The sequence below is a fragment of the Notolepis coatsorum genome, assembly GCF_963971535.1.
Source record: "Notolepis coatsorum genome assembly, chromosome: 20".
In the NCBI taxonomy this organism is placed as follows: domain Eukaryota; kingdom Metazoa; phylum Chordata; class Actinopteri; order Aulopiformes; family Paralepididae; genus Notolepis; species Notolepis coatsorum.
In genome coordinates this window covers 27,472,754-27,495,657 of record NC_140184.1, presented here as the reverse complement: position 1 = coordinate 27,495,657, position 22,904 = coordinate 27,472,754, and the positions used below count along the sequence as shown (strand labels likewise).

Genomic DNA, 22,904 nt, shown 5'->3' with positions numbered 1-22,904 from the left:
CTTGTGATCGTAACCATGACAACAGCCTTTGAACTCGAGACTTGGCCAAGGGTGTGCACACACACACGGCACGCCCGTCGCCCAGCCTTACATTACATCTGCTGCTCGAACAGAAATGTGAGGGACATTAATACAGCCTAGTGGCCTTTTTTAATATTTTCTTTTAACTGGACAGGCGTATTGTTAGAATACCCGTGCTTAATTTTAAAGGGGTACTACGCACCATTTAACGCACGTTATTCCTATGGTAGAAAGAAAAGTGAACATGGTCCAAAATATTAGAGAAAACAAACAACTCTCTCCCTAATCCAAAAACAGTGCAAAAACTAAAATGTATGTCAAGTATACAATCTGAAGCTTCCCCCATATGAATTGGGAAAGATGGTAAAGGTGACACTGAGAAGACTCAAGAGTAATGTAATTAGTATGGGTACATTCCCAGTTTTATAATGGAGACACACTATAGAATACAGATTATTTGGGTATACAAATTCAAACAAACATTCTGTGGGTCCACAAAAACAGTCTCCCATTCATTGTCTATGGAGCAGCTTCAGACTTTGTACCTGATGCCATCAGAAATGTTTGTCTTATTTCTTTGGTTTCTGGCTTTATAAGAGAGTAGCTTATGTTCACTAATATTGACTGAACTTTTCAAGGCCATGGAAATAAGTAATAACAACACATTGAAATTCTTAATTTGGGTGGTATAAAGGTAGAATCTGTAATGCTGTCTAACAGCGACCTCTAGACAAAATAACTTGTTGAAACGAGCGCAGTTTAAACAACTGTCAAACAGTTTTCTGTCTTGATGTGTGGGTTGGATTTCAGTGGGTATAGCGGAGGGGTCGCTACTGCTAGCCACACTTCAGGCTCTGCCAAGAGAGGTCTAAAGAAATTCACTGTAAGTTATTGAACGTAAAAGTAAACAAAGCGCAATACCAAGTGTGGCTCTTTTGCCTAGTCATTTGACTGACATTACGGATTCTACCTTTAAGTAATAATGATTTGCAAGGTTACAACTGAATGTTTCCCATAAAACACAACCAATGATCAAAGTCAGAGGCATAAGAATATGTAAAAACATTTATTATTGAGGACGTCAACAGTGCCTTTACCCAGTCTTGTGGTTTTATAACAGTACATAATATTCCCTCTTCTCTTCTTGAGTCTAGACCTGGAAATGGACCTCTCTCAAACCCCCGCCCTCTTTTCTTGATCCTCCAATCACCAAGCAACAGTTGTGATTGGAGGATCAAGAAAAGAGGGTGGGTGGTTTGAGAGTGGTCCATTCTTTTTAAAAAAAAGGTACAAAAAAAACTGCTGACATTTAAGTGACACACAAAGAAATAGGTACGTTTGCGTCTTAAGTATGAGATGGCATTTCTTTTTTTTAATGCAATAACAATACATCCTAAGATCACAGAATGCCGATAGGGCAGAACGAAGATGTGAGTCCATTTTAGCAAACAAATCCACCAGCAAAGTACAGTAACATAAGAATAAAATGGCATAAGAGGGAATGAGAGAGAACGTAGTGAGAGGAAACGTACAGTCAATAAAATCCCCAAAGCGCTGAGCTCAGCCACATAACTCACGTCCAAAGAATGTGGCGTTCGCAAGATGAAAGAACAAACCCTGGTCAACGGACAGAACGGTGATCACACACGACTCGTGATAATTTCATGCGCCAACACATTGTTCCAATTAAAAGACATTTAAAGTGTAAATGCAACAGTTTCTAACTGCTGAATGGGTCCTATTGTGTGTCCCATGTAATGCAGGGCAGTGTGTGTTCCCATGGAAATCCAGTCAGCATGCTGCCATCTCTTACGTAACAAGTAGCCACAGGTTTAGATCCTGCTTCAGAGTGAAGTGAGTATATATATTAGTAAGGTTGTGTGTGTATTATGTGTGAGGCTAAACTCTGGGCCTGTAGCAGACGCTGGGGGTGTGTCTCACTCTGGGTAGTGCAGTCCATAAAAACACAATCAGGCTGTTGAAACCCGGGAAACAAGATAGGACATGTTTTACACTGAAATACGTTTATGTCGGGCCTTCTCTCCATCCCATCTCTACATAGTATCAACCGGTTGAATTTCACTATTTACAATTGGGGGAGGGGGGGTTGTAATGGCATGGTGTGAGTGAAATAACAATATGGTGCATAAGAAATGCCCACGTCACTGATCTCAACTCATAAGCTCTCTGTTAAAAGACTACCCTACTCTCACATCTGCACTGTATGAGTAAAATACTATATTCCATAATGGAAAGACCTAAGCTATCAGACCTCCAGCATGGATACGTAAGCGCTGCATGTTAGTCTTTGGCATGGTTCAGCATTAGAGAAGCCCATTGGTTGAGCACACATTTACAAAAGGACCAATGGTAAGACAGCAGAGATTCAGGTCAATGCTCCTTAGGAAAGGATGTTTTTTTTGTACTGTACCTCTTATGGTACAATCCCCCTCTCTTACTTGGTCCAAAAAGATAATACAAATAACTTTCATGATCTACTTCCCGTTTCCCATTAACATGGGGGAAAAATTAACAGTATTAATAAAAATCAGAATTTTAACCGTATCAAAACAACAGTTTAAGTCTAAAGAAAAACAGTATTTTGACATAAAGATAATTTTTGTGCGCTTTATCTCAGGGCTACGCCAACTTCATGAATGTGTCTATATACCAGGTTTACAAGACAAACCGTGCTCTCTTCCTACCCGACCACAGCACAAACTAAGCAGTGACCCAATACAGTTGTACACCCCTTCACACCACCAGCTAGCCAGCCCGCCAATCACCTACCAGCTAACCTGGCGCTACCAGCACATAGCATCTAAAGAGAGAGCACTTCTGTCACAGCTGAAACGCTGAGGAACCTTGCATCTACTCAGTAACCGCAGACCATTATTACCATAATGCTGGCTACATGGCAACATGAATGCGCTATGTTATCTAGTGCTGTACATTTAGACAAGGGTTTAGACGAGCTACCGGCTATGGCTAAGTCATTCCCATCTCTATGGGACAACGGACTGGATTCACAACATACTGGTCTAGGTTATAGCCTCCACACCACTCCCTCTGAATGCTGGACAGACGCAAGCAGCTCACTCTGAGCTACTCCCCCTTATTCCAACATGACAGACTCTCAGGATAGTTCTAGGGAACCACACTGTTCTACAGATAACCGTCACAGTAGAGGATCTAGGGACTCCTCAGGTGTTTAGTTCATAGCTACATGGGTATGTTTCTATTACTTGGTAATTATTATGACTTTGTCCTGCTTGACTTGATCCAAAGCACAGTATAAAAACAAACAAAACGAAAGAGAAGTCGAAAGAAATCAGATATGGGAAAATAAAACAAAAAAGCAACTGAAATGGAATGCCTAGAGACTAAAAAATAGATTTACAGCTGCAATAGTAACATCCATAATAACATAATTATAATAATAACAAAAATAAGTATGAACATGTAGGCCTATATGGGAGAGGGCAATTCCAGTTATTTCCCTTCTTCTCAGATGTTGGTTCTGGTTGAGGGTGCCTTTCTCCACGGTTTGGCACAAGACTAAGATTCCACACAGTGAGATGCGACCAAGGGGATTGGCTGAAACTATTCCACGTGGTGAGATGAGACAACAGGATTGGCTGGGAGACCGGATGGACTCCGCCCCTACAGGTCACCTTCCACTCGCCTCCTGCGGACTACAGAGAGGGAGAGGGTGAATGCGTGAGAGAGAGGGGGGAGAATACAATAAAAAATAAAAATAAATAATAGAGAATACGATATGAAGAAATGAGGTTCCTCCAAAGACAAGGACTGACGGGGGAGGAAGCAGAGGAACGAAACAGCAAAACATGCTGCACAACCTTAAACAAACTCAAGCCCGTTAGTCATCATGAACAGAGACAGTGAGTCATTAAGCGTTGCCGTCAAAACATCACACTCATCCTGACGGCGTGTGAGTGAGTATAGGAAACAATTCTTCAGTCCCAAAGCTGGAATTATCACACAGTGTCAGTCAAACCCCAAAACACTGTTCAATTGAACGCAGTGAATGCATCCATCCATATGCTGTGAAAGTAATCGGTGTTATTAAATAATGCTATCCGAACGGGACCACACAGCACACCCATGCATCAGACCTGTACTACTGTCGCTCTGAGAGGACCAGGAGCTAGAAGAAAGAGCAGAGAGGTCACAGAGGACGAAGCTTCAAATAGTGCTTTTCCCCACACGGCTCTTGGTGCGGTTCTTGACCCGTCTATTCGGAACATCTCGAAACCACTATGAAAAGCATGTGCATATCGGTCTGCGGGGTGAAGTTGTGGAATCGTCTACCCAAGAAAGTCAAAATACTGCTAATTTAAAAAAGAAGTTCACTTTATTCTTTAGAAGTATAAGTGTTTAGAATCAAATGATTAGATCAATTGTTCAAATTCTTGCTTGCCGATTTAGTTAATTATTATAATTTTTTTGTTTAGTTTTTGTTAGTTGATAACAAAAGATCAACGATAAATGTAAGATGATGCACTAGGTTAGGGCATTTACAAGCTTGTAGCTTCAGCCCTAACCTTTTCGGCCAACTTGTAAATTGATTTGTGTATGTTATTTTTTGTACATGCTAAATGGCTCGAAATAAACTTCATTAATTCATTCATCTATTTATAATTTATTATACATTTTTGTGATCGACAACTTACCTGTCCTGATGCGGACTGACCTATTTATTTAGGTTTAATTACTGCAATTATTTTGCACCGTTAATCCCCTGAACTTTTACCATGCTACTGTGTGTGTGTCTTACCCAGGTCATTGTTCTTAGTAATAGCTGCAGCGGCTCTGGAGCGCGGTCCTTGCTGAGTGAAGTGGTATCCAAACTTCACTACACAGCTGTTGTCTTCCAACATCTTGGCTATCTCCATTTCTACTGTGGTACCCAGCTGTTGTCTCTGAAACACAAACACAGGTTCACAAGTTGTGGTGTGAGTGTGAGTGTGAGTGTGAGTGTGTGTGTGTGTGTGAGTGTGTGTGTGTGTGGGACCGACTGAGCGAGTAAACAACCGATTGAGCTTATGAGTGGGTGGGTGGGTGGGTGGGTGGGTGAGTGACTGAGTGTGTGAGCGGTCACATAGTTCATTATAGACTTTTTCAGAAGTATTCTGTTCGCTAGGGGGTAACAGCCTTGGCTCCTGTTTATTTCCCCTCAGCAACTGTATTAACAAACATTGCAACAGGAAATACAAAGAGGCTTATTTAGCGCGTTTACGTTGTAGAAAAGGTCTAAATACCTGGTTGTCTATCTTGATTTCTATGAGCGTGTCGTTGTCTCTCAGTGCGTCAACCAGAGCCTGCACTCCAGCCCCCGTGATGAAGTTGGACTCTAGGTTCAGACTACGCAGTGCCTTGTTCTCCCTCAGCATGTCACCGAACGCCTGAGCGGAGGACAGGAGAGAGGAGGACAGGAGCGAAGGGAGAGAGGACAGGAGAAAGGAGGACAGGAGGGAAGGGAGAGAGGACAGGAGGACAGGAGAGGAGGACAGGAGGGAAGGGACAGAGGACAGGAGGACAGGAGAGAGGAGGACAGGAGGGAAGGGACAGAGGACAGGAGGACAGGAGAGAGGAGGACAGGAGGGAAGGGAGAGAGGACAGGAGGACAGGAGAGAGGAGGACAGGAGGGAAGGGAGAGAGGACAGGAGGACAGGAGAGAGGAGGACAGGAGGGAAGGGAGAGAGGACAGGAGGACAGGAGGGAAGGGAGAGAGGACAGGAGGACAGGAGAGAGGAGGACAGGAGGGAAGGGAGAGAGGACAGGAGGACAGGAGAGAGGAGGACAGGAGGGAAGGGAGAGAGGACAGGAGGACAGGAGGGAAGGGAGAGAGGACAGGAGGACAGGAGAGAGGAGGACAGGAGGGAAGGGAGAGAGGACAGGAGGACAGGAGAGAGGAGGACAGGAGGGAAGGGAGAGAGGACAGAAGGGAAGGGAGAGAGAGGAGGAGGGAAGGGAGAGAGGACAGGAGGGAAGGGAGAGGAGGACAGGAGGGAAGGGAGAGAGAGGAGGAGGGAAGGGAGAGAGGACAGGAGGGAAGGGAGAGAGGACAGGAGGGAAGGGAGAGAGGACAGGAGGGAAGGGAGAGAGGACAGGAGGGAAGGGAGAGAGGAGGACAGGAGGGAAGGGAGAGAGGAGGACAGGAGGGAAGGGAGAGAGGAGGACAGGAGAGAGGAGGACAGGAGGGAAGGAAGAGAGGAGGTCAGGAGAGAGGAGGACAGGAGGGAAGGGAGAGAGGAGGTCAGGAGGACAGGGAGAGAGGGGGACAAGAGGGAAGGGAGAGAGGAGGTCAGGAGGGAAGGGAGAGAGGAGGACAGGAGGGAAGGGAGAGAGGACAGGAGGGAAGGGAGAGAGGAGGACAGGAGGGAAGGGAGAGAGGAGGACAGGAGGGAAGGGAGAGAGGAGGACAGGAGGGAAGGGAGAGAGGACAGGAGGGAAGGGAGAGAGGAGGACAGGAGGGAAGGGAGAGAGGAGGACAGGAAGGAAGGGAGAGAGGAGGACAGGAGGGAAGGGAGAGAGGAGGACAGGAGGGAAGGGAGAGAGGAGGACAGGAGGGAAGGGAGAGAGGAGGACAGGAGGGAAGGGAGCGAGGACAGGAGGGAAGGGAGAGAGGAGGGGAGGGAGAGAGGAGGGGAGGGAGAGGTGGTGAGTGTGTTAATCGATTTTCAAAGATTGATTTAGTATTGATATACTGCTGACCAAGACAAACAATGCCATTAAAGGGTAAGTTCAGAATTCTGGAGCCCTGGTTTTGTGCGTGGACTAGCGGGAGCAGCGGGCCTCCAGCACGAAGCAGGTGTTGTGCTGAAAACTGGCTCTACTGATCCACCACATCATTGGTTAATAGGAAATGGGGCACAGGGTAAAGAATTCTGAACTTACCCTTTAAGCCACACACACACATACTCACAACAGCAATGGGATCGTTACTCCGTGTGGCTGCCAGGCTGAACTTCTTGACGTGTGTGTTCTTTTCCATGGCTTTGGCGAGGTCCTTCAGCGTGGGGATCGGAATGTTCTGAAAAACCAGGAAATACTCCTATTGAGTGCTGCATGGCCAGGATTGTGTGTGTGTGTGTGTGTGTGTGTGTGTGTGTGTGTGTGTGTGTGTGTGTGTGTGTGTGTGTGTGTGTGCGTGCGTGCGTGGCAGTGTAAGGGGTGCATCAGAATATCAGAATACTGGGTAATGGATGTGTTTCTGTAATGTAACTATCAGAATACTGGGTAATGGATGTGTTTCTGTAATGTAACTATCAGAATACTAGGTAATGGATGTGTTTCTGTAATGTAACTATCAGAATACTGGGTAATGGATGTGTTTCTGTAATGTAACTATCAGAATACTGGGTAATGGATGTGTTTCTGTAATGTAACTATCAGAATACTGGGTAATGGATGTGTTTCTGTAATGTAACTATCAGAATGCTTCATATTTAATACCAACATGCATACTGGTGCATCTCTTGTGTATGTATGCAAGTGTGTGCTTGTATGTGTGTGTGTGTGTGTGTGTGTGTGTGTGTGTGTGTGTGTGTGTGTGTGTGTGTGTACCTTGATGTTGTTGAGGTTGACCTATGTTAGGTGTGTGTGTATGAGTGTGTGTGTGTGTGTGTACCTTGATGTTGTTGAGGTTGACCTCCGTTAGAGAGCTGTCGTCGTTCTTTATTCTCTGCAGGGTGTCTTCTACGTTGGTGGGGTTGGGAGGCTCGTCAAACACTGGGTTCATCTTCTCCCCCTTGATCACATCTGATGACACACACACACACACACACGCACACGTTACTAGACCTAAGCCTAAGTTTCATGTGTGTGGTATATAGTCATTTTGCATTGCAGTACTCACTGTTGTAAGCGTCTTTACTACCGGTGCCATCATAAGTCTGCGTACTGGTCACCAGTGTGTGGACCCCCAGGATCGCTGAAAAATAAAACAGAGTACACACACTAAGTCATGTAAAATATGTGCATTGCTTTACACTAAGTCATGTTACACTACGTCATGTAAAATATGTGCATTGCTTTACACTAAGTCATGTTACACTAAGTCATGTAAAATATGTGCATTGCTTTACACTAAATCATGTTACACTATGTCATGTAAAATATGTGCATTGCTTTACACTAAGTCATGTTACACTAAGTCATGTAAAATATGTGCATTGCTTTACACTAAATCATGTTACACTATGTCATGTTACACTATGTGCATTGCTTTACACTAGGTCATGTAAATAAATGGTAAATGGCTGCATTTATATAGCGCTTTTATCCAAAAGTGCTTTACAATTTGTTCCTTACATTTTACCCATTCACTCACACATCGATGGCGGAGGCAACCATGCAAGGTGCCAACCTACTCATCGGGAGCAGTTAGGGGTTAAGTGTCTTGCTCAAGGACACTTCGACACACTGCCCGGGAGGAGCGGGAATCGAACCGGGAACCTCCAGATAACGACTGCTCTACCTACTGAGTCACTGTCACGCCCACTATGTGCATTGCTTTACACTAAGTCATGTAAACTATGTGCATTGCTTTACACTAACTTTAATTACTTATATTACTGTCTATTTTACACAGGGAAATTGAAATGTATCTTTCTGTATATGCATATCTTTAGAGATCAGAGCGCAGGGTTGTCTGCAGTGCAGCAGGACTCTGGAGGAATTCTCGGGGTCCAGTGCCTTGCTCTGGGGCTATGAGGCAGAGATTTTGTAATACCAGCCATCCTCCAGTTGCTGGCTTGCAGCATTTATTTTAAATTTGTTGGACCTTATGGTGTTCTTGTTCTGTTCTTGACTTATTGTTATGTTTTCTTCTTGACTTTTTTAAAGAAGACATGTACGGCCCATGGGGACATTAACGTGTGTTGTCGGGCCTTATAAATAAATTTGATTTGATTTTGATTTGGTTTACACCCTCCTGCCGGGTCGGGCTCTCCATCTCTAGGCCTCCGACTCATCCCCTCACATGACAACAGTAACAGTCAGTATGGTTTGATAAATGAGCCTTGGTTCCAGGGTGAGAGACTACCCTTCTCATTTGGGTCGTGGGAAGAAAGGGTTCAAGAACCTTGAGTGTAGTGTACTGCACTGCATTTTGTGTGTGTGTGTGTGTGTGTGTGTGTGTGTGTGTGTGTGTGTGTGTGTGTACGTTCTCCAGGGGTGAAAACTGCAGCAGTGGGTGAATGAACAGTAACTTAGTCTAGACAGCAAAGCGGCAGCAGACAGCGACATCATTCTCCTGCTCTGCGACTCCTTTCTAAAGGACGGAGCCATGGGAGAGACACGGACAAAGTGAAGGGAGCCTGTGTTTTACTGTCCCGAGAGACACAGAGGAGGACAAGTCGGATGAAAAGGACCTTTCTCACGAGCAGACAATATCTGCGATGTGCGTGTGTGATCGTGGGGCTCTCGCACAAAAGTTCCTAGGGGGGGCCGTTAATATAAACCCTGAGGAACTCTCATCCCTCCACACCCTAACCCCCTTCCCCAAAGTGTTCACACTCTCCCTCCCTTACCTGCGAGGTCACACAGCTCTGTGTCTGTGGCGCTGGACAAGGCCTCCTCTAACTCCGGGTCCAGGGTTGTGACTTCCTCCTGGCATGCCTCAATGGCTCTCTGCTTGGGAACAAATACTTTACCTATGGAGACAGGGAGAGAGAGAAAGAGAGAGAGAGAGAGGTTGTTCTATATGTGAACATGTTCTGTATGCTGCCTTCTTGGCCAGGGCCCACTTGAAAAAGAGTTGGAAATAACAAAGTGATTACCCTGGTTAAATAGAGGATTAAAAAGTAAGTCTCAAGTGCAGCTGCAAATCATGTTATGATTTCTCAAAACGCAACTTGGTGACTGTGCAATTAGTCATTAGTGAACATTTCAATGGTGAATTCCATTTACTGCTCAGTTGCGGAGAAAATTGTGGAAATATATGTTTTTCCAATGTTCAAATCGGAAGTGTTCCAAACTGATACCCTGACTGTCCAACCAGAAGTTGGCAAATCTTGTTGAAGGCTGAGGTGGTTATTTCAACACGAACACTCATGGTTAAAACACAAATAGTATCTGTAACTGGATTTAATTTAACTATTTTACTATTTAACTAGAACCACACATTTTGCTGCAACCGCAAAGCATGCTGGGATAGAGGGAGTGTCCAACTGTCTGCAGTATTGCACAGTCTCTGTGCTGACCCCCTGCAGTAGTCTCTGTGGCAGCATTTGAAGCCGTTGTCGTTGCCCTCTGGCAGTAAAAAGGTGAACCACAACTACACAAAGGACTACGTGAAAGTCAATGGAGAATGCTGGAAGTTTATTCCCCAAAAATAAATCTGTTGCCTGATGAGAAACATATTCCCACACGCTCATCCTTGTGCCTCTGTAACCTTCTGTGCCAAAGCACAGGCTCCTTGGCTCTATAGTTTGCAAGATATTGAGCAGATTATCACACACTCACACACACACGAATGCATAATGTCTCTACCGCAGACATGATGACTTCTATGGTTTAGCCTAAGATCTAAACTCAATAGGAGATAAATGTGACCTTCACATAGGGTTCGACATGGGCAGAGATAGTCCAGTAAGTGCAGCACAGGCTGGTTGAAGGATTTGAGAGCAACAACAATGTTTATATATTATAATTATTATTATTATTATTCAGTTAAATTACCACTGAATGAATAACAAGCCGTAGTAGTAGTAGTAGTAGTAGTAGTATGAGGTAGCCTTGTTAGCTTGGCCTGTTGTTGTTCTCTCCCAGAACCTTCTGTCTTGTGCCACAATCATGGAATCACATGACTATTAAGCTGTGCGTGTGCGTGCGTGTGTGTGTATGCATGTGTGACTGAAGAGCAGGAGAGACAATCTTAAGAAACACCAAGGCAATCCGTTTGATGTCATCATCAGTGAACAGAGCCGGTGTCTGTATCTCAAGTCTCTCTACACATTATACTATACTCTCTGTTCTGCAAGGCCTGGCTGATTGCCATGGTGACCTGCTGTGGGCGTCACACAGCTGACCGTCTCACCCCTCTACTTCCTGCTCTCTCAAGAGTTGGCTTCTCTCCCCACCCGGCACAGTGAGGCTCCGAGAGATGATGGAAGGAATCTATGTGCACAGGGAAGGAAGCAGGCTTTCAGAGTTCTTACTTAAACTAACTCACAGTCACACAAGACAATGGTACCGTTTCTGGGGAGAAGGAGTAGCTTGGATTAAGTACAGACCTATATTTAAATGATGCATAGCGTGTCTACTACTACTACCGCTTTCTGCCTCTACAGCATTTTACACAACAAAGCTGGATAACTGCTATAGAGCCGGTGGGAGAAGAGGACAAGACAGACTTTTAGACAGAATTCAACAAGACTGGACTCTAAACTTCTCTCCCTCTTGTTTTTTAGACTGGCTGAATCCAACAAGACTGGTGTCTAAACTTCTCCCTCCCTCTCTCCCTCCCTCCCTGTTTTTTAGACTGAATCCAACATGACTGGAGTCTAAACCTAGCATTGCTTCTGGGGAAACAGCACTTGGCTTGAGATGTGAAACAGTGCGAGGCCTTCCTCCTCTCTCTACACAAAGCACCCAGAGACGCCACACACCGCCCACCCGCCCCTCTCTCAGACTGCGCTGGTCTCCAAGGGGCTTTGGCACTTCCTGAAAGCCAGTAAACAGTAAATACAATCATTTAACAGCATCCTGTGCCATTCCCTCCGGACTGACATCTAATGGTGCAGCAGCACAGAGGGAGGGAGGGAGGGAGGGAGGGAGAGAGGGAGAGAGAGAGAGACGGGCTGGGAAGCTGAGACACTGTCGGAGCCCAAGGTCTAGTCATCCATATGATCCCAAGGAACGAGGCTAATGAGATAACTTGAAGAAGTAAAGGCAGGGGGGGGGGGGGGGGGGCAGTGTGGTAGTAGTGGGTTGTCGAGACTAGATGTTGATGGTGAATGGGCATGGTGGCTCATGTGGTAGTGTTTCTCTCTGTGAGCATGTGTAAACTGAACTCCGTGACAGTAGCATGGAATACTGGATAATGGATGTGTTTTGAGGCTTTCAGGAATTTCTATCTCAAACCCCTCCCTCTTTTCTTGATCCTCCAATCACAACTGTTGTAAAACAACAGATAGGAGACAAAATACAGGGATTACAAATGAGAGATTAGCTAGCAGAGGAAATATCAACCACGAGAATCCAGTTCTTCCTGTGTGTGTGTGTGTGTGTGTGTGTGTGTGTGTGTGTGTGTGTGTGTGTGTGTGTGTGTGTGAGAGAGAGAATATGTGTGTGTGAGAGAATGTGTGTGTGTGTGAGAGTGTGTGTGTGTGTGTGTGTGTGTGAGTGTGAGTGTGAGTGTGAGTGTGAGTGTGAGTGTGAGTGTGTGTGTGTGTGTGTGTGTGTGTGTGTGTGTGTGTGTGTGTGTGTGTTTCTACGTTGAGTAACAAATCATTTATCAACAGCAGGGGGGTGAAAGTAACAAGGGAGAATAATCTGCTACATTCCAGAGTCACCACAGTGTGTTTTCCATGTTGTTGATGTGCACGCACACGCACATGCACGTGCACATACAAATATACACACACAGAACTATTATTTTCAGCAGGCCCGGGTCAGGTCAGAGGAATGTGTCATTTAGACATTTCCGCTCCAGAGAGAGAGAGTGAGGAGTATTTGGATCTCTGGGGATCCAGACGTAAGGACTTTGGAATTCTATTTCACAGAATTTCTATCCAGTCATATGCAAGAGTGTCAGTGTGTGTGTGTGTGTATTGGGCAAGGCTTACAATTTATTTTGTCCAGAACCATCCAAACTGAAAACCCATTCCAAATCCCAAAGATGTGGTTGTACGTGAATTCAGCGATCTGCTGTCCTAGGACCGTCCCTGAATCTGTTTGCTATTGTCTCCAGACACTGTTTATTGTTCCCGGGGCATGGAAACACCCTTAATTACAAGTCCTGGTGTCGGGCCTACGTCTGTCTCTCCGGGCTCTCTCTTCCAGACCGTCTCAGAGAGCCACTGGCACGTCTCAAGCTACCTGCAGTATCACACATAGTCTCTCTTCCAAGGACAAACCTCACCTGCAACACCCACTATCCACTTTATGTGCATAGTGGGTGCACATAAGGACGCTACTAGCATGGCACTTTTGTAACTCCACTTCCCATGTGTGTGTGACACAGTATCTAGAAAGGGATTTATTAGCCTTCGAGGTCCATCAATTATGAATGGAAAAACGACAAGCCAGTTTGACTTTTTCTTCACTATTATCTTTGTTACCAGGAGCATGAGCGGCTAAGCAGCTGTGTCCATAGAGATGTATTATGTCCGTGGGTTAGGAATACCACAGCCACACACTCACATGCTCGCATCTTTTCCACAATGTTCTGCGACTGAACACAGAACTACAACATTGAAAGTGGGCAGGACAAAATAAGGTGAATAGGCAAGTAGATGAGAAGAAGATATATACACATGGATAAAGAGATCTAGCGCTAAGCTCAGCTCTACACTGACATTACGGGTCGGGGGTCAGGGACTACAGCCCCCTCAGCATCGACGGGGCACAGGTTGAGAGAGTGAACAGTTTTAAGTACCTCGGAGTCCACATTTCCGAGGACTTGACATGGACCACACACATTGACAGAGTTGTGAAGAAGGCACGACAACGCCTCTACTTCCTCAGGCGCCTAAGGAAGTTCCAAGTCAGTCAGAAGATCCTTAAGAACTTCTACTCATGTACAATAGAGAGCATCCTGACTGGCAATATCACCTCCTGGTTTGGGAATAGCACCGGACAAGACCGTAGCAGACTACAGAGAGTGGCCCGTTCAGCCGAGCGCACAATTGGAGGGGGGCTTCCCACCCTCCAGAACATTTACAACAAGCGGTGCAGGGGTAAGGCTAAGAGAATCATCAAGGACTCCAGCCACCCAAACAACTGCCTCTTTGAACTGCTGCGGTCAGGCAAGCGATACCGGAGTCTCATGGCGAGCACAGAAAGACTCAGAAGAAGCTTCTATCCCCAGGCCATCAGGCTGCTCAACGAACAATAAACACTATGCAACAACCATCAAATGCACACAGCACACACATCCACACGCGCACACTCACTTTAAACAAACAACACACTGCAGCACCCACTCTCCACACTTTAGATCACCTAAACACACTTTATATTTATTGGCAAAGGATTTGCACTACAACTCGTACACCTTACTGTAAATTGTACCTAAATTGTACCTCATCCCATTTCTGCTTTGCACTATATAGTATTGTATATTAGTACATTGCATAGTATATTGTATATTGTATGGTAACTCAGTTACTTCTATTCTGCATCGAACATTGTACATATGTCTATACTGAACACTGTGACTTCTATTTTTACTTCTATTACATGCTATACTATTTTATTTCATACTTATCTTGTCTAGCACAGTCTCTGGAGCGTAACAGTAAGAAGCATTTTGGGTAGCACTTTATAATAACACCCTGTTATAATACATTTATAAGGTATTTGTAGATAATGAACTAATCATGAACAAACCATTTATATACATTCATAAATGATTATTAAATCATTTATAACTATATTTGTATACCATTTACAAAGTATTTATAAGGCATTATTACATGGCGTTTTCACATTCGCCGAAATGCTTGCTTGTGATTGGTCAATAGCCCCCCGACAGCGGTCATTATTTTTCAATAATGACCGCTGTGGGACAATAATGACCGATGTGCGCAGCTGTTCGCAATCAAGCCCACATCAGTGCAGCAAATCAGACACACCTGCCGCGGCTGCACTGACAGCGGAGTGTGTGTAGATTACAGCGGAGCCAGAACAGAGGCTGCCCGCGATAATAATAATCACTTTATTTGGGCTGACAGAGCCACAGAACAACTGCGATTTGTCAAATGAATTAGGTATATTGTTAGTAAGTTAGCCATGTAATAAGCGGGATAATGTATAGCTTTACTCGGTCATTGTCGCAAAATAATTGACCTTCACTGACGTTTAAAACACCTCGCCGAAGCGGCTCGGTATTTTAAACTACGTGTCGGTCAATTATTTTGCGACAATGACCTCGTAGCTATACATTATCCCTTACTTAGTGGATAATGAACTAATCATGAACAAACCATTTATATACATTCATAAATGATTATTAAATCATTTATAACTATATTTGTATAACATTTACAGATTAGTTCTACATTATTTATAACTCATTATCAACATTGTTTGTACTTGATTTGTTCATCATTAAATAATGTTGTTTAATGTGTAGTAACACATTTGTAGATGCTTTGAAAAATGGATATGAAAAAACGACTATACTGTATCTCCATTTATTTTTCATGTTCAACAAATGATTTGTTAAGACATTCATAAAACATCTATAAATCATTTGCAGATGCTATCGTGGGGGCCAATCTAAAGTGAAGCCTATTCATCATTAACAAGTGTCTAATACAGTTAATTATTTGTTTACTTTTTCATCACGTTACAAATGTTGTAGGCAGCTTTCGGATACACCCTTCTTTGTGACATCAAACAGTGACAGAATTAGGACTAAAGATAAATGCAATTTTATTAACATATAAAATACATGTGCATGACATATAGTGTAACATGGGGGGGCACTAGGACCCAGGAGCACCGTGGCCAGGTATTGAAGAGTATCTAGAGAGGAAGTCTCACACGAGCGAGACTTGACGTCACATGTGTTGCCGTCTGTTTGAATGGAAGCACAAGTTATCCATGCTGCTCCTGCCCCACGCTTTTAATAAGGTATGAGCAGGTTAAACACCTTTTTTTGTTGGTAAATCTATTCCATCATTTCCGACCTACAAACAACTCTTATATGTTGTGTAGACGTTCGTGTAGATGTGGTGGCCACTAACGTTACATTTGTTCCTAATGTGTGCTCAGTGATGATGACACGACACAAATAATTATTACTCGTGTGTGTCATGTCGTCATCACATACATACTGAGCACACATTAGGAACAAATGTAACGTTAGCGGCCACCACATCTACACGAACGTCTACACAACATATAAGAGTTGTTTGTAGGTCGGAAATGATGGAATAGATTTACCAACAAAAAAAGGTGTTTAACTTGCTCATACCTTATTAAAAGCGTGGGGCAGGAGCAGCATGGATAACTTGTGCTTCCATTCAAACAGACGGCAACACATGTGACGGCAAGTCTCGCTCGAGTGAGACTTCCTCTCTAGATACTCTTCAATACCTGGCCACGGTGCTCCTGGGTCCTAGTGCCCCCCCATGTTACACTATATGTCATGCACATGTATTTTATATGTTAATAAAATTGCATTTATCTTTAGTCCTAATTCTGTCACTGTTTGATGTCACAAAGAAGGGTGTATCCAAAAGCTGCCTACAACATTTGTAACATGTGATGAAAAAGTAAACAAATAATTAACTGTATTAGACACTTGTTAATGATGAATAGGCTTCACTTTAGATTGGCCCCCACGATAGCATCTGCAAATGATTTATAGATGTTTTATGAATGTCTTAACAAATCATTTGTTGAACATGAAAAATAAATGGAGATACAGTATAGTCGTTTTTTCATATCCATTTTTCAAAGCATCTACAAATGTGTTACTACACATTAAACAACATTATTTAATGATGAACAAATCAAGTACAAACAATGTTGATAATGAGTTATAAATAATGTAGAACTAATCTGTAAATGTTATACAAATATAGTTATAAATGATTTAATAATCATTTATGAATGTATATAAATGGTTTGTTCATGATTAGTTCATTATCCACTAATGCGTTATAAATGTATTATAACAGGGTGTTATTATAAAGTGCTACTGCATTTTGTATAAAAGTATTCTGTACTTCTGTATGACAACTATTAAAGAAACTTGAACTTGAAACTTGAACATTAGTAGTAAACCGTAAAATGACAAAGAGAACCCAACACCTTGATATTTAGAAGGAATTCCATCTCAACTCTTCCTCCCGTTACCCCTTTTCCTCACTCCATCCCAGCACCCCCCCCCCCCTCGCTTCTGTGTTGCATAAGAGCAGACATGCATTAGTAATACCTGTAAAGACAACAATGCAGTAATTACCACACACACACACACACACACACACACACACACACACACACACACACACACACACACACACAGAGACATTGTTATACAACAAACAGACACCTTTTGAAACACAACACAAACCGGAGATAGAGCTTCACTATAAACATTAATTATGGTAATGAGTGGGTTTGACTATATAATTATCAACACACAGCAGGCTGGACTGAACCCTCGTCAGCCAAGCTGTCCGTGGCATATTATAATCTATAAGACATGTATGCTAAGCTCTCTTGCCAACGACCTTGACCATGGTAGACACATTACAACGGACCCATCTCAAACCCTGCCCTCTTTTCTTGATCCTCCCATCACAACCGTTGCTTCCCTCGCCCCCAGACAACTGGAAGCAATAGTTGCGATTGGAGGATCAAGAAAAGAGGACAGGGCTTGAGATAGGTCAATTGAAGTTGGGCCCACGGGTGTCTGTCTGTGGCTGTCAATACTCATAAGTGGTTAGGATGTAGAGAATAATTTCCCTACAGGGATTAATTAAGTTAAACTTGACTTAATATGGTACCTGACCAACTACACAGGTCCTCCAGGATTTAGCAGATTCTCTGTAATTAAACAATGCTTGCTTTGCAGGGTTTTTATATATAAAAGTGCACAGCTATAAATGCAAGTAATTTAAATGCAATCTACTTGTTGGCCAGAGCTTTTATTAGACCATTAGTTGCTGACTGAATGAAGAAAGCATCCACACACTCAGATCTACACTATGCAACAATCACTTTTTTTATTGCAAGCGTTCAGTCAGAGACCTTCTTCAAAGCAACGGATGCGAGAGGTTTTCATTTTGCGATCTCAAAAGGGACTGATTGTAGTGTAACGTCTCAATCTTCCTAACATACACACACACCTCTCCTCTCCCCAGTGAAGGGCACTACATCCTCTCTGTCCTCGTGTTCCAGAGCTTCCTTCTCCAGGTAGCTGAGCAGTCGTTCCCTGTCGTAGGTCCCCGTGTCTTTCTTTCCCGTCTGGTCCTTCTGACGCATGCTTGCTGGGAGGAGTGCATTCTGGAGGAGACAGTTAAACAGCAGTAGGACAATTAGTTGGTCAAGAGATGTATATTCAGAGTATATACTAACTGGTTAACTGTGTTAAATGGATACTTTTAAGAGGCGTTTACAAAATGTCCCAAAATGAGAGTGCTTTAAGTCCATGCAGAAAGCACAAACGGTGTGTTTTGACTTTTGAGACATCAAAAACAGTAGTATTTGTTAGTGATGGGGAACCAAAACGCTCCCAAACATCCTCCCACATAGTTTACTATGCTACGAAAACCATTAGTAAGCCATTTGGAATGTGGGATCACTGAAGATGTATAGGTTTTGCGCTTGGTATTTTGTGGAGAGAGACAAAAGAAAAGAACAATGTGTTCCAACCACTGTTTGAGCGTTTTCCTTCAGGGTTTGTGTGGTTACCATGTTGGCCAGGCCACCTCTCTCTCTCGTTTAAACGGAAAATAAATAAACCTCCCAAGAGCCCAGGAGAGATTTCATTCTACTCCACTGCTCTGCTCACAAATAAACAAACAAACACTTGGCAGCCTGTTGACAGGAGCCAAACTCTCCCGCCCCCCCCCCCTCTCCCTGGAACAACAGAGCTGTTCTCTGATGAGCCAGGGGCGTTGGAGGACCAACGGTGGCTGCTTTGATGTTAAATGCTGATAAGAACAATATGTTTTCCGTTTTCCCTCAAGTATGATACCTTCCGTCTTATTAGGGTGCTTTCTCACTGCCATTCGGGGTCGAATCAGCTCCGCTCCGTCCTCGCTCTGTCCTTGGGTGCGAACACCCCCCCCTCCCTCTAGTTTGCGTACACACTGCAGTCTTGGTGCGCTCCGGGTTTTGTTTACGGTTTGCGTTTTGAGCGTGTAAGCTGCCATAGCGATGATGTCACGCTCTAACGTCAACACAGAAAGAGTTTTAACACACGGTGGTGGAAACTGGATGCTGATATAAAGAAACAAATAACCAATAAATATGAAGTTATATTTGAACCTCTGTTGTCGAGCGTCGTCAATATAACCCACACCCCCTTTTCTCACGAATGGAACTGGTGTCGTGGAGTCCGCTTTGAGCGTTTTCCAGGGTTAACGGTAAGCTAACTAACTAGCTAAGTTAGCTAGTTAGCTTAGCCTATTTATTACTAGTTAGAAGCTAACATTAGCCCATCGCTCGCGTCAATTATATTGCATGTCATTGATCTACCGGTCGATCACGGCCGACTGGTTGGGCACCACTGGTCTAATAGAAATAAATGCATTCGAACAAGAAACCAATGTATAGACATAGCAATGGCAAAAAAATTGCCAGGCCTAATGCGAGCGAGGGAAGTCTTGTGCTTGTAACGTGGCTTCATGTTTTCATCAACTGAGCCGTGAGGCTCAACATGCTTGTTTGGTTGAGGTCTGAACTCGCCAAATTGCCCATAAATATCGTTTTTGTGGGTATTGTCCAGTTGTTGCTGTATGTTTTTATCTGCCCAAAATTCAAGCAAGCATGAAGTGTGTGTCAGCAAGTTGATACAGCAAGCCTCTCCCGTGTTTTGGTACAAGCTTGTACACCACGCCCCCCGCTCCCACTGGCGCGCACCCGGAACCACCTATTCCAGTGGTCCAGGTTTGGAGCGAATCAGCGTCCCCGGGGACTGATTCGACCCCGAATGGTTAGTGAGAAAGCCCCCTTAGTCTGCCTTTTATCTCTCCACATGACCACCAAATAACTTCCACCTTCAACCCTCTTTCTAACTCCTCCTGCCTCTCGCTCACCTTCAACCCTCTTTCTAACTCCTTCTGCATCTCGCTCACCTTCAACCCTCTTTCTAACTCCTTCTGCATCTTGCTCACCTTCAACCCTCTTTCTAACTCCTGCCTCTCGCTCACCTTCAACCCTCTTTCTAACGCCTGCCTCTCGCTCACCTTCAACCCTCTTTCTAACTCCTTCTGCATCTCGCTCACCTTCAACCCTCTTTCTAACTCCTTCTGCATCTCGCTCACCTTCAACCCTCTTTCTAACTCCTCCTGCCTCTCACTCACATTCAACCCTCTTCCTAACTCTGCCTGCCTCTCACTCACCTTCAACCCTCTTTCTAACTCCTCCTGCCTCTCGCTCACCTTCAATCCTCTTTCTAACTCCTCCTGCCTCTCACTCACCTTCAACCCTCTTTCTAACTCCTCCTGCCTCTCGCTCACCTTCAATCCTCTTTCTAACTCCTCCTGCCGCTCACTCACCTTCAACCCTCTTTCTAACTCCTGCCTCTCACTCACCTTCAACCCTCTTTCTAACTCCTGCCTCTCACTCACCTTCAACCCTCTTTCTAACTCCTCCTGCCTCTCGCTCACCTTCAACCCTCTTTCTAACTCATTCTGCCTCTCACTCACCTTCAACCCTCTTTCTAACTCCTTCTGCCTCTCGCTCACCTTCAACCCTCTTTCTAACTCCTCCTGCCTCTCACTCACCTTCAACCCTCTTTATAACTCCTCCTGCCTCTCACTCACCTTCAACCCTCTTTCTAACTCCTGCCTCTCGCTCACCTTCAACCCTCTTTCTAACTCCTGCCTCTCGCTCACCTTCAACCCTCTTTATAACTCCTCCTGCCTCTCACTCACCTTCAACCCTCTTTCTAACTCCTGCCTCTCGCTCACCTTCAACCCTCTTTCTAACTCATTCTGCCTCTCGCTAACCTTCAACCCTCTTTCTAACTCCTCCTGCCTCTCACTCACCTTCAACCCTCTTTATAACTCCTCCTGCCTCTCACTCACCTTCAACCCTCTTTCTAACTCCTCCTGCCTCTCACTCACCTTCAACCCTCTTTCTAACTCCTTCTGCCTCCTTCAACCCTCTTTCTAACTCCTTCTGCCTCCTTCAACCCTCTTTCTAACTCCTTCTGCCTCCTCCAACCCTCTTTCTAACTCCCGCCTGTCGCTCACCTTCAAACTCTTTCTAATTCCTTCTGCCTCCTTCAACCCTCTTTCTAACTCCTTCTGCCTCCTGCTCACCTTGGCTAATGACACCCACTAGTGATGCACCGATGTGAAAATTGTGGCCGATACCGATAACCGATATTAATATTGCTGTTCTGGCCGATACCGATATTTACCGATGTCGATATCTCTGTATAGAAAACACTTTTTTATGATAATCAAATAAAGAGCTATTTTCCAAAACGCATAATTTCTTTTACTTTTGTAACTTATTTTCAGAAATGACTGATATTTTGAAACTATTTAAGGCCAAAACATGTAAAAAAAAAAAAAAAAAAAAGTTAGTTAATTTTTTTTTTTTTTTTTTTTAAATAATATCGGCCCTATCTTGATATCGGACCGATACCGATGTGTAAAAAAACGGCCATATCGGCCGATATTATATCGGCGGCCGATATATCGTGCATCACTAACACCCACTAATGGCTATGATAGGGGAAACATTGGGGTGTGTGTAAATCTGTTATAGGTAGGGGTGTAACGGTACACAAAAACCACGGTTCGGTACGTACCTCGGTTTTGACGTCACGGTTCGGTACGGGTTTTCGGTAGAGTGGGGGAAAGTTTACGTTTATTTATTTGGCTTTCCATGTTCCACTCAGGGGTGATGCAGTAACTCTTAAGTAGGGCTGTCAATGAATATTCTATATTCAAATGAATAATAGACTTGTTAAAAGAATAAAAAAAAAAAGAAAAAGAAAAAAATATATATATATATATATATTAGATTCTGGGCGTGGGCCTGAATGCACTGCATGACGGATAGGAGACACGCAACGTCATTGAACTGAATACAACAACCACGATCACCATCCCTCAGAGTAAAACGTTATTGCATAGAGAAAGAAGCTTCATGCAGGTCCTTAATGGTAAATACTATTTCCTGTTTCATGCCAAGGAAAATATATCAATTCATGTTCATCACACCTTGTTTGGAGGCGTGTTGCTGTGTATGAATGTATGCATGAATGAATGAATTTGATCTCCGAGAGAGAGCCCCTTCTGAATCTAGCACCAATCCCCCTCACGCACTGAGAGAGAGGGAGGGTGTGTGTGTGTGCGGCTGAGCCCGAACGTTCGAACGTTCGTTCGTTACGCTGACATTCGGACTTTAATTAATAGGTTCGAACGTTCGGTGAAAAAAAATAAAGGATGCGCACGGGGTTGAGGTGATGTGAATGCGAGGCGCTCGGCTCAACCAGTATGGTCTGCCGGGCTGCAGCGGGATACTATTTCTCAACCAGAGCTCTATTTTGATTGACAGGCGATTCTGCCAATTACGTCACACCGCTTGCACCCGCCTCTGCTGTTACCACCAATCGGCAAGCCTCAACAGACTTACCGTAGCTACCGGGGAGCCGTAGTTAGCTCCCCGCCGAGGAAGTAATCGGTAACAAGGTTTCCGTAGGTGAACCTGCAGATTAGGATCATTAATGAATACCATCCTTTTTCGGCCACGGAGCGCGAGCTTCATGGCGGGAGGTGGTTGCGTTGGAAACAACAGCAGGCGCACGGTGGACAGACCCGTCCACCGTCTACCTCGGAACGGTGGTAGGGCGGACGGGCGGCAGGCGTGTTGGGAGCCCGACCGTTCCGAGGTAGACGGTGGACGGGTCTGTTGAGCCGAGGCCTCCCGGCTCCCCTCCCCGTCGACCAAGAGTGAATACCTGTTATTGAACGTGTAACACTAACTATATAACG

General features: G+C 44.4%; 1 protein-coding gene across 1 annotated transcript in view; it reads right to left on the bottom strand.

Moving 5' to 3' along the window:
• Positions 1–1,072: 1,072 nt before the first annotated feature.
• tmod2 (tropomodulin 2) overlaps positions 1,073–22,904 on the bottom strand; it is a 44,397-nt gene continuing 22,565 nt past the window's right edge. Inside the window, exons 3-10 of the mRNA XM_084337261.1 lie at positions 18,075–18,231; positions 9,579–9,701; positions 7,904–7,978; positions 7,676–7,806; positions 6,971–7,078; positions 5,304–5,447; positions 4,820–4,964; positions 1,073–3,716 (exon numbers count right to left, since the gene is read on the bottom strand). Coding sequence (XP_084193387.1) covers positions 3,685–3,716; positions 4,820–4,964; positions 5,304–5,447; positions 6,971–7,078; positions 7,676–7,806; positions 7,904–7,978; positions 9,579–9,701; positions 18,075–18,231 — 915 coding nt within the window. The 3' untranslated portion in view covers positions 1,073–3,684. The remainder of the gene's footprint in view (positions 3,717–4,819; positions 4,965–5,303; positions 5,448–6,970; positions 7,079–7,675; positions 7,807–7,903; positions 7,979–9,578; positions 9,702–18,074; positions 18,232–22,904) is intronic.